The 12,474-nt window shown below is 33.6% G+C and overlaps 1 protein-coding gene and 1 pseudogene across 1 annotated transcript; one reads left to right on the plus strand and one right to left on the minus strand.

Annotated features, from left to right (window-relative positions):
- Window positions 1–381: 381 nt before the first annotated feature.
- Window positions 382–1,054, minus strand: LOC129248729 (uncharacterized). Its single transcript, XM_054888347.1, has 3 exons — window positions 851–1,054; window positions 572–784; window positions 382–510 (listed from the first exon to the last, which is right to left on the minus strand). Exons 1-3 carry the CDS (start codon window positions 1,052–1,054, stop codon window positions 382–384), a joined length of 546 nt encoding a protein of 181 aa, XP_054744322.1.
- Window positions 1,055–6,932: 5,878 nt separating this feature from the next.
- On the plus strand, window positions 6,933–7,662 carry LOC129248730 (uncharacterized; annotated as a pseudogene).
- The last annotated feature ends 4,812 nt before the right edge of the window (window positions 7,663–12,474 follow it).

Below are 12,474 nucleotides of genomic sequence, written 5' to 3' on the forward strand. Positions count from 1 at the left end.
ACTCATCAGCACATACGAAATTACATTTATATTATTATATTCATTTCTTGTTTACAAACTAAGAATTTTCAAATTTTATATTACATATTTACATATTTAAATTTATTCTAATTAATAATATATATTTTTTTTCATTTCTTGTTTACAAACTAAGAATTTTCAAATTTTATATTACATATTTACAGATTTAAAGTGTTTCAATTAATATATTGTATTTTTTTGGTTACATCTATTGTGGCTTAAACTAACTTCTTTCTAATAGCGCCTTGTATATCTTCTTTTGTTTTTTCTGAAAAGAGGTCTAATAAATGAAATAATTGTTAGCAACTCGTAGGTACTCCTCTTTTTGCTATGTACTTACCAACTATAAGTTCAACCGCGTTAAGGAAGTGGAATCTTTCCTGCTCTTCCTTCTAAGTTGAAGCTGTACATGGCGTCATCTGTGAATAGATAACGCATAACCCCGTCAACCGTTCCTTTCGTGCCTTTTGATCTTGCCAGAAGTCCAATCTACATATGGAAGAAAAAGTGTTATTTTCAAATTATACTAGCCGTCATTTTATTATGTTACCATTGCGTCGGCGTAAGCTTTATTTATCAGCTTGGCTTCAACAGCCTGCACTTGCTCCACCGATAATACGGGAATCATAGCAGCAAGTTCCATGAACTCCTCGCTTTCCGCGTCCCCGGTGATGCGACTGACAGACTGTTGAACCCTAGCTGTCAGCACTTTGCATTCGCGCAACAGCTTACTTTTCGCTTGTACCTCACCACGTTCCGGCATCTAAAAAGGGAAATTTCGATGTTACAAACGAAATATATAGTACATATGGTGAAAGTCTGTTATTACCTTATCGAAAATGGCACTTTGTACGCCAGCTACTTGGCCAGCAACGCCCAGTTGACGGGTCTCGACGCTATCCAGCTTCGCCAATATTTGGTCCTGGCATTTCTGGATAGCGCTTAACTCAGCTATTATTGCCGCGTGTCTGCCTTTAGATGACGACCCATGTTTGGGAAGAGCAGGCTTTTTTTGGTGGAAAGCGCTCGTCATGGGGACATTCCACCCCAAATTGAAGCCTTCGAATTTTTATTTCCGAAATAAAAAGAGAATATATAAAACCATAAATAAAAGTATGTATATAAAACTGTACCGTCATTTTCTTACCACTGACTTATTTCCACTTCTGAACATATTTCGTTGAATATATGTATGTATCCTGATCCGACTCCATTTAACCCTAGAATCGTAATATACGTAAATTTTACGTGTATGTCGCAAAAAAAAGTCAGTTACACTTTACGGTTTGGCGCTATCGCTACGACCTTCCTTTATTTTATTGTTGCATTAACAAGTGAATCATAAATCAGTTGTTACTTCGCGTTTAGCTTTAATCGTTCTTTAAAAAAAAGTGTGCACGTAAATTTTACGTGGTCTTAGCATTAACGTATACATTTTTGTACGTAAGTTTTACGTGGTCTTGTTATTAGCGTATAAATATTTGTAAATGAAATTTATGTTCCGTGCGGTTTTCAGGAGAAATAAAAGAAAATAATGGAAAGCTGAAGTCGTTGCCTTGCGGATGCAGAAATAGACGCCCTCCTGGACAGTATTGACAGCGATGTAAGCTTTACTGAGGACAACCTTGAAGATTAAGTTGATTCTGACAGTGACGATAGTTTGGAGGATCCAGTCTACTCTCCTGAATTCCAGGAAAATACTTTTGAAGAGGAACTGATGAAAGCTGTGGAGTCCGCTCAAAATATGGCATCTGAAAAAAAAATAAAGGTCCCCCGGCAAAAAATCAGAAGTCAGCACCAACTGTGCACCTACAACTAAATGACATTGAAGATGTATCCAGTTCTAATCCACTTTTGGGAAGGAATGGTCATGTTTGGAGTAGCAATCCAGTGCATCGTAGTTGCGGAAGAGCAATGGCTATGAATGTTGTTTATATTCGACCAGGTAAATATTATTAAAAGCGGATGTTTTTTAAACACTGTTATTAAAATAAAACATAAACTAGGTCCATATCCATTTTTTTATAATTCACGTTAAGAAACATAAAACTTTGTATTTTCAATAAATAAAATCAAAACAGAAGATATATAAGTTTTTGTTGAACATTTATTTTAAATTTTTGTGTTGTACGTAAAATTTACGTATATTAGCATTAACGTAGGGTAAAACTATCTTACGATTCTAGGGTTAATATTATATTATCTTAACTATTTTAACTAAAATATTTTTACTTTTTATGAAAATATTATTTTATCGCAATTTTCACTATTTTGAACAAAATATCACAATTTCTTCAGAGTAGCCACAAAACTGCAACTTCAAACGTTGATGTTTTTTTTTGTTGTAGCAGCATAAGCATTCTCCGTACATATATATGTATACGGAGAATACTGCTGAAGTGACAGTCCATGGCCGGATATAAATCCGGTAACGTAGAACGTTAAAATGCTTATTTTACCAAAATGCTTATGAAACCACGATAAAATCACATTTGGTTAGAATTTGAATATGCATACCTGATTTACACTCGATTTATTCACAATCCACTTTCACATTTTAAATAATATCACAATAAGCACAATCGCCTTCCACGAGGAAAATTTTTACAATTAGGGATAACTAGATGCGCTTTTTGTTTGAAAGCGCGCCTAGAAATTCCTTTCAATACTTAGTACTGCCAATTCCTGGGAACAACTAATAGGACTTCGGAATGGCGTGCTGCCAGAAATAGAGCACAAAAAATAATTGACGAAAACAGTTCGTTTTTACGTTAAAGGAAAAATTTCGCGATTTAAATGTAATACATATAATTAATTGTTTTAAAATATTATATAATATGTTTTTTGGGTTATAATATAATTTTTATGAGACCACTGTCAAATTGAATCACACTTTCCTGAATACATGTAACTCTATTAAAAACTGAGTGTTGATTTTTGTATGTAAATATGTATGTTTTTTTAATTTTTTGCTTATTTATGTATTTTATACTGAGTGTGCTTATTTTTTTTATACTTATATGTATCTACATCAATGAAAATAAGGAAACTGTAAATTTCGAATTTTTGTTTTAAAAATACCCAATTAATATTTCTCCCGTTGTGGCATTACTGACGAATAGTATAAAAAAGGAGCATTTTAGCAGCGCTTTCACGAGAAAAAGAGTTTCACATTTAGTTATCTCTTTTGCTCATTCGACAATATTTTTCAATTTGTCAATGCGCATGTATTAGAGACTAATAAAATATTTGTCAATGTGTTGGAATTTTTGGCGAAAGTACTCACCACTGTCTTGTAGGGTAGTATTTCATACATATATGTATGTATATGTTTTATTTGAAAAATATCAAATATCAATATTAGATATATATATTTATACATATATTTTATTTAAAACAAAAATACGTCATTAATATTTAATATAAATTTACATGTTTTAGTTAAAAAAGAAGAAATGCGCGATTTCTTATTCCAAATTTTCACTATATTATGAATATATGACATATGTATATTATTTTCTATATATTAAATATCTATATATAAAAGAGAATAATTAAGAAATTTTAGCTTTTCTTAAACGAAACCTGAGAAGTAAGAAATATGTAATACCGTAAAATAGACTAAATGAATAAAAAGGTTGAATGTTATGGTTTATAACTATATGTGATTACATCAAACAGCTTTGCAAATGGATAATCGTGAATTACAGTTATTTACGTGCGCCAAAGATACTCTACAATAATATCGGCAAAATTGTTTGGATTACACTGTGGTACAAAAAAAAAGTTGCAAAAAAACTTTGGATCGGACATGGTGAGGGTTGTAGCTTATTAAAAACTGAAAAGAATGGTATGTATTAAATTTTGAATACACCCTCAAAATATCGATTTAGAGCCAAAAAACCGTTTTTAGACATATTCATGTACAAAATACATCGTATCTTTGTCATTTTTTGACGAAACTAAATTTTTTTTTTCATTTTCCAGCTAAAAGTTTAACCTTTCCAACCGTGAAAGAATTTTTTTATTATCTTTTGAATTCATGGGGATAGAGACCAAAAACTTTCAAAAATTTTGATTTTTTTACTTATTATTCAACTTTGAGACTAGTTGGTAGCTTTAATTTTATATAAAACATCTATTTTCTCTTACTACATCAAAAGTGTATTTAATTTTTCTTTTAATGACCCCTAATTCAAAGGAATTCGTTAGAAATTATCCAAGGAATTGCGTTTATAAGATTATAGTCACTTTACTAGTTTTACAAGTAATGTGATATTTTTTCTATTCTTACTTCCTCGTATTTTTTTTTGCATTTTATGCACTTTTCTATACTTTTTCCACAAAATTATCAGTGTGTAGAGTTTAATAATATGTTTATCTGATATTATAGAATAATAATAAATATTTTCGTTATATAGAAACTATAAAATTCAAGTTTGCCTTGTACTTTCAAGCACGGCTGGAATTTAGAACAATGAATATTGGGGAATTTTTGGCAAACTATAATGTTTTTATTAATGAAACTTGGTGGAGATGTTAGTGAGGTGTTAAGGAAAATAATAATTTTGTAATTATTTGCCTTCAAAATGCCCTCGGGAACTTCACTATAATTTGCCACATTACACTCTATATAATATTTTTTAACACTTCACTAAAATTCACCAAATATACACTCACACGCGTGTTTTTACTGATTTCTGTGCTAATATTCTAATTATATTATTTCTATTAAAATTAAATGCAAATTCATTTGCCCATGCAATCACTTTCCAATTTTAAACGCGAATAAGAAGAAGATTGGAATGACAACAGTATGGTGTTGCCGGATGCCTGCAAATGAAAACAAAAATTAAGTACTTGAGTTTAGTGTTAATGATGGGGATGGGGGTTATTTTGCCTCCTTACTACATACACGCATATGATATTTTAATTTTGGGTTCAATGGTTTTAACACGGAAAGGAGTTCTACGCAAAAGTACTGTGGATTGCGTAGCCGGAGTTGGACTGATGAGGGTTATTTTTTTGAAGCGCGGCCGAAGACCGGGAACGCGAAAGGAGTTCTACGCAAAAATTCTACAAATTTACAAAAACCCTTCTAGTCGACGCTCCTGTAAAATGCAAAGGAACCTGCGTATGTGTACCGTTTGTTTAACTGTTATTTTCCAATGTTATTGACGTGATAACGTCTTATAATTCGATTTAGCCGGCTGCACGCACGTGTGTAAATGTGTCGTTACCTTGCTCATTAGTGTTACCTTGCTCATTTGTCGTTACCTTGCTCATTTGTTACCTTGAATGAACTGCAAGCGAAAGCGCGGAACGAACAAAGCAAACGAACGGCAACGTTCGACATCTTGCTCTCTCCTACTTAAGTGAGCGTATATATGTATGTATATGCGCATATGTACATATATAAATTCACGTATTTGTATTTGCATATGCCTTCTTATTGATTATTATTAATTTGATTTACTTGAAAAATTTAAAATAAAACCAAGTTTGTTAATAACACCTGTTGTTTTAATGTTATTATTATTAATTTTTTTATTATATATGAAGGAAAAAATTTATGGTAATATTTACCATATACCTTATAAGATATGTTGTATACTAATATATGTATATAAGCATGCATATACATATACAATTTCGCGAAATTTTCAAAAAGAACAAATCTATATGTAAAGATGCATACAAATCATATGGACATATCAAATATACGAATCTATTCCGTACGCAAGCAAATGTAAGCTAATGTGCTTGAACTGCAAGCCAGAGCGCGGAACGAACGACAAAGAGCACAATCGGCCCCCGCGTTCGGCAACGTTCGACATCTGGCTCTGTCCTACTTGAGTGAGCATATATATGTATGTATATGTATGTATATGCGTATTTGTATATAAATTCACATACTTGTATTTGCATATGCCTTCTTCCTGTGTGCATGGTAATGAACCATTTCTCTGTTGAAAATAGGACGATGATAGAAAAAGTAGGAAATGAAAGGGAGTGTTTCGAGTGTAAAGTGTCTTAGTAAAGTCTAATCGATGATGGTGCCTCTTAGTGTTGTTGACTTATTAACGTCTGATGCACAATCGAAATTGAAGATATCTTTCATGAATTTGATAAATGTTTCGTCATTTTTCACGTTTGTGTAAATGTAACTTGATCTATTCCATTGCAATTCCATTTACCTCCTCCTCTATATCCATACAAAATATCTATCAAACAAATAAAATTAAAATTTTGTTTTGAAAATTGCAACCATTCCATCAATATTTTCTTATGACGTTGTCACGTTAAACTATCGTCAGCAAACCGACTTTACAGACAACCTCTTTTTTTTCCATTGTTTTTGATACGTATATTGTTATTGGTAAGTACATCGTAGTATATTGTTACTGATATATTCAAGCGTGCAAGTTTGAAATCAACTGAAAAGTTAAAATACGCTCTTTAAAAGATACCATTGAAAATTTTAAGAATGAATCCACCTGAAAGTGGTGAGTTTATAATTTTATTTATAAATATATCTCATAGTAATAAATTTATTTACAGATTGTGAACTTCCTACAAAGAGCAAAGCGATTCCAACGCCAGGCAATACTGCTTTGCCAAATAGTCTGACGGCGTTGAAAATAAAGTCCATGTGGAATTTTTCGAAAATAATCCAAAAACTGGACACAACGGAAAAGTGTGTCGCATTTGCGGAGGAAAACGGTCTTGTGTTGCATTCCAGGCTCTGACGCACCCACAGGACCCAAATAAAACTACAAGTTAGAGGGAACGATTCTTTGGGTACCTTTAGGTGCAGTAATGGAGAGTGCAAAAGGAAATCAGGAGTGTCCAGAGCTACTGGAACGTAGTTCGAGCAATGCAAGATATCGCTGCCACACATTTTTTATCTTATGTACGCATATGCGCACCGGTGGTCGAACGAAAATGTCCGCTTCGAAAATTATTTGGAAGGATCCTGTTTATCGACAGCCAGCATTTGCGACTGGTATAATTACTGCCGTGAGGCGGTAAGTTTATATCAGATTGACAGGCAGGAGTCGGTGGGTAGGATTGGGGGTCCTGGAAAAGTAGTAGAAATTGACGAAAGTAAATTTGGCAAGCGGAAGTACAATAAAGGTAATAAATAAGTTATATTTGTAATAAAGTATGCACTTTTTTAATCAGTATGTTTAAATTTAGGAAGAAGAGTGGGAGGCCACTGGGTTCTTGGCATTATTGAGGACGGTAGTGACGATCTCCGCCTAGAAATGTGTTCAGACAACATACGTTCCGCGGATGTGCTCATATCTTTAATTAGAAAACACGCCAAAGAAGGCTCTATTATACATGCGAACTTCTGGAGAGCCTATTACTGCTTGGCCTAATTATGGGTATGAGCACAAGAAAGTAAACCACAGCGACCCCGACAACCCCTTTGTGGCGGAGGATGGTATTAACACGCAAAGAATTGAGTCCCAATTGCGCGTAGTGAAGAGATATTACAATAAAGAAAACTATAACCTCCCTGTTTGTTTTACAGATGTTATAGTGGAATATTTGTGAAGAAAATGTGTAAATAAAAATCACGAAGACCTATTTGATAAACTGATCGAAGCAAAAAAATACACTTATAAACCGTAATTTTTGGCTTGTGGATTCCTGTAACTGCATTGTGAAGTCCATTGCTTCCTTTTCGATATCATCAGATAATTTCCTTATTTTTGCCTATAAAGGAGTCTAGCTTGTAGTTGGAAAACTTCCAATCTGTCCTTTATTTAAGAGTTGACAGTTCTTTTCCTTAGGTTCCATTTTATTGATGATAGGCATTAAAGTGGGTGAATGGTCTTAATTTAGGTCTAAACCATCTTCAATAGTTACCAAACTGATCGGATTTTGTCTGCTGTCACAGAAAGATCATATCCGAGTAATTTAAGTAAAGCGTAAAATTTGCATGCAGCTTCAACCCGGGTTAATAAAATTATAATTATTAGTCCCTTTAATATAATTATCCGTTTATAATTAGTAGTGCATCTAACGCGAGAATGCAACTGGAAAATAGTCATTTAACTTCGAACTCTTTTTCTTTGGCTTTCCCTTCTGATTAGCTGTTCGGGAACTGCTTAAAAATTGTCATTAATTGCGATATATTCAAATTTCTATTTTCTATGTATACCTTAAAATACTTCAAGAACTATGCTGCATAGTTCACGATCTGGATAAACGTGTTTGTTAATCTTAATTTACGTAAGACTCCCCTGAAAAAAAGACCGCCCATAACTATGCCACATCACCAAATCGTTTAACTTACCAGAGCTGAGAAATGGCAGCGTCCATGCAAATTTTTCTGCTGCGAGAATCGCGTCTCTCATAGCAGTATAATGGTGCACACACTCACCAACGTATCGTAGTCCCTTACCGCAGCCTGTAGGGTACACAAAATTGAGCAAAACTTAAACAGACACCAGCTGTTTTTATTTGGTTACATACTACATATTTGCAAAATACATCGGTAGCAAAATGGATGAAGAAGACAAAGAAATTTACGACTTATTTCTTGATTTATGTGAACTATATAGTTTATATAAAAATTACAAGAACAAATCAGGTTCGGCCAATAAATAGGAATTGGGGTCAAGTGGTTATCAAATCCGAATTTTCCGTCGAATGAAAACATTGTAGCCTGATGAATTGTTTCCACACACAAGGATGTTATAAAATTCAGAACTCAAAGATCTTTAAAACTAAATATTAAAATTTCAATCAGTAAAGATAAAAATAAAAAAAAAATCCAAGATTTTCAAAACAAACTTAACTCCGTTGACTAAATAAAGCGCATTCCGGCTCCTGCTGTATTTCAAATGTTACCTCCAATATTCGCTGCATGGCCCGGGCTTGTTTAGCTGCACTCATTTTAGAAACCATTGAGCCAATGATATAACCGAATGAGTCCGCTGAGTTGTTTGTTTTGTTTTCTTTTTTAATGCATCTCTTTTTCAAGAGATCGATTGCTTCCAAAATGCCACTTTCAACCTCAGCACTTCTGTCGCGTTTTTTTCCGCGTTGCTGTGACTGGGGTGGAGCAAGTGACGGAGGTGACGCTGATGTTGATGGCAATGGTGAATCAACATCATCAATACACTCTTCTGGTGGCACTATTGGTGGCAACGGTGAGGGCACAGAAGTAGCAATTGAAGGCTTAAGCGAAGCTACTTCTGGGCACACATATTGCGAGCACCTAATTCTTTAAGAAAACATTATTAGTAATCACTTTATAAAAATATTCCAACTATACTTACGGTCGAGGAATAACATACAGCCTTTAAAATGTCATGCTTTCAAGTAGATACCACGGATTCTGATATTCTGCTCCATTGCCTGATGGTGCTGCAGATTTCCTGGCTTCTCTGTCATACCGATCGCGGAGAGTTAACCACCTCCGGGTGCATATCTCACCTTTAAAATAACTGTGTTATAGAATTAAAAATATTAATAAATATAGCTCCCACTCACCACTTGTGCGCAGCTCCTTTCCGATTTGTAGCTACTTTTTTCTTTCCTGGAACTTACAGAAAGGATTACTCTTATCGTAACATTCTTTATTGACTTGCACTAGCGATACACGAGATGCTCGTCGTTCAGCGCCATTTCCATGTTTAATATGTATATTAACAAATTTGCGACAATAAATGCATACGTACATACATATTTATCTGCTTGTATCGACACAATGTTGCCATTGGTATTTTTGCTTCCACACTTTTTCACACATCCGCGTTATCAGTTACAATTTTTCATTGTTTAATAAACCAAAGCCACAAACCATCAAATGCAAATAGTTCATTTATCTATAACTAACATTATTCCACATTGTTTTTAAGTTATTTTACTAAAAATTATAATCTTTCTAAGTTTATGTTGTAAATGATTTCGAAATGTACTGTTAGACAACACTGTGTGGTGAGAGAGCAATCAGCTAACACGATTCTAGGAAATTTCCAAAACCCTACGATAAAATCTACGATACTACGGAACGGAAGGCTGGTGATTTTTCATTTATATGGGGCTTTCATTAGTTTCATCGTAACAGCTGACACGTGTCTGCGTTTACGTTGGTGAGTGTGAGCACTAGTAAACATTCATGGGAAGTTTTTGTAGCTTTTCTCAACGTGCACTAGCAACTCTTTGTTTAAAAAGGCCACTTGGCCCTATTAATGATAACGATGCAGATTTCTTGCCCAAATTTGCCAATCCTAAGTGTAGTATAATTTAAAAATCTGATGCGCACATTTTACAGGCATATTGCCACTTAGCTAAAAGTATACCCCTTTATCATTGTCCTCGGAGTCCAATTCCGCAGCCTCCCATTGCATTGTTATGTGCTTTTAAGGAGTTCCGTTGGTCTAGAGCTCAAAAATTTAGGGTATTTTCAGGCATTTTTTTTCTACAATAAAAAAATTAAAACCAATATTTAAATTTTTTAGGCTTTTTATTAAACTTCTTTTACAAACAAAATTCAAAACAAAAAATTGTTTTTAATTTTAATAATTTTGAAAATGGCGCTAAAGTTGACAAAATGGCGTGCTTTTCAATTTGATACACCAAAAATCGGCTTTTTTTCAGATTGTTAATAAAAAAATACGAAATAATTAAAGTAAGAATATGATTCTGGCACGGGCATAGCTATTGATGTTGTGAACAAGATATTACAATTTCAGACAATATGCCCTTCAACCTTGTACGATACCGATATACACAACACCAAAAAAAAAAAAACAACAAAACTTGGCACTAAGCAAAACAATAGCTATCTACTAGCAAACAGATAACGGCCGACGCATCTCAATAGTATAAGTAGCAGTAAGATTTATGTAAACTAGTCAGTCTAAAGATTGTGAATAAAGAGTGCACATTTCGGTGTAACCAAAAAATATTCTTTATGCTGGTTGTTTAAAAAAAAACACTTGTTGAGTTTACCATTGATAACTGATAACTGAGGATTTTATTTCTTAAACTTTCTTATTTATAATGAATATTTGATTACTTGACAATATTTAATTTGATTTACAATTCTTGGAAAATTGCTTAGTTTTGTTTACAACAAAATTATGATTACTTTCAATATTCAATAGTTCATGGGTTTTAATAATTGCTTATAAAGCAGTAAAGTTTAAATAAAGGAAGTTGAAAAAAAAATACTTATGTATGTATGTTTGTTCATATTCTTATGAGGAGGAGGAGCTCGGCCAAACACCCAAAAAGGGTGTACGCGTCAGTTAAATATATGTGTAGATATATATATATTATGAAAATACTCAATCCTTAAGAAAAACATATCGCTGAATTCGTGATTTTTTGGCGGAAATAATTGTCTCAAGGATTTCAAGAAACTGGAAAAGAAAAGGACCCGCAGACCAGACTGGGGTTTTTGAAAATTAAAGTCTATGTGAATAAGTCAACAATTCTTCCAGAGCTGCAACACAACATTCCGATCGAGATTGATGAGCTCAATGCGATAATGTGCGAGCGAGTCCTTGAAAATTTTAATTCTGGTATGACAGCCTGTAGACGTGTTCATAAATAATAAATTTCACATTGTATTAAGAGCCATATTTTGAATAGAAAAGTGAAATATAAAATCATTTGAGTTTTTACATGTTTTATTTGAAAACAACATCTAGGCACGTCTTTTGAAAGACCCTTTACATGCAAATGCATGTAAATGCTTTCAACTAATTCGATTTCGTTAGCCTGCATAAAAAAAAAAAAAAATTATATACAAAATTTATAATACTTTAGTGTACGAGTATGCATTGGATATGCAACGTTCAATTTTCCTCGAGGCTGCTGGAGGCCAATGTTTCTACTGGTAACGTATGAACAACTGGAAAAGTATAATCCTCAACTTTTGGTTGCCTCTATACAATATTTATTAACTTAATCACTTAAATGAGTTCAGCTGCAAAGTTAATGTCCAGTACACTTACAGTTAATTGTTCAATAAGCCTCATGTCGCGTACCTTTCAGTATTTTAATATGCGTTTGCCTTTATAAGTGCGTGTATTACCCCTGTAGGAAAATCTAATAATACTTACTCAAATTTAGTGCATATAGAAGTATAACTGTGGCTATTTAGAAACGGTGTTAACGTACTCTACATTTTTATACAATTTTAAAGCATCTCCCAGTGGCAGATAAGTTCCATAAGAAGGTTAGGTTAGGGTAGGTTAAAGCGGTTGTCCACTGTGGGACACACTAAGGCTCATGACCCATTATGATGCCGCGTAGGGAACTAGCCCACTAGCGATTTGCAAGTGGCTTCATTCCGCCGTCTTTCATTTGCTACTCTAACAATTTCTTTACGGATACGTAGTTTACATATTTGCAAGAGTATACCTATAGCATTGTCTATGCACTCATCAGTCAACTTGGTACCGATTTTCGCTAGTTCATCGG

This window comes from Anastrepha obliqua, chromosome 5 (assembly GCF_027943255.1).
Source record: "Anastrepha obliqua isolate idAnaObli1 chromosome 5, idAnaObli1_1.0, whole genome shotgun sequence".
NCBI lineage: Eukaryota > Metazoa > Arthropoda > Insecta > Diptera > Tephritidae > Anastrepha > Anastrepha obliqua.

Coding starts and splice junctions, on each gene's coding strand:
- LOC129248729 (XM_054888347.1), bottom strand. CDS start 1,054: ATGACGAGCGCTTTCCACCAAAAAAAGCCTGCTCTTCCCAAACATGGG. Junction 785..850: donor AAAGTGCCATTTTCGATAAG/GTAATAACAGAC, acceptor TTCCCTTTTTAG/ATGCCGGAACGTGGTGAGGT. Junction 511..571: donor AAGCTTACGCCGACGCAATG/GTAACATAATAA, acceptor TTCCATATGTAG/ATTGGACTTCTGGCAAGATC.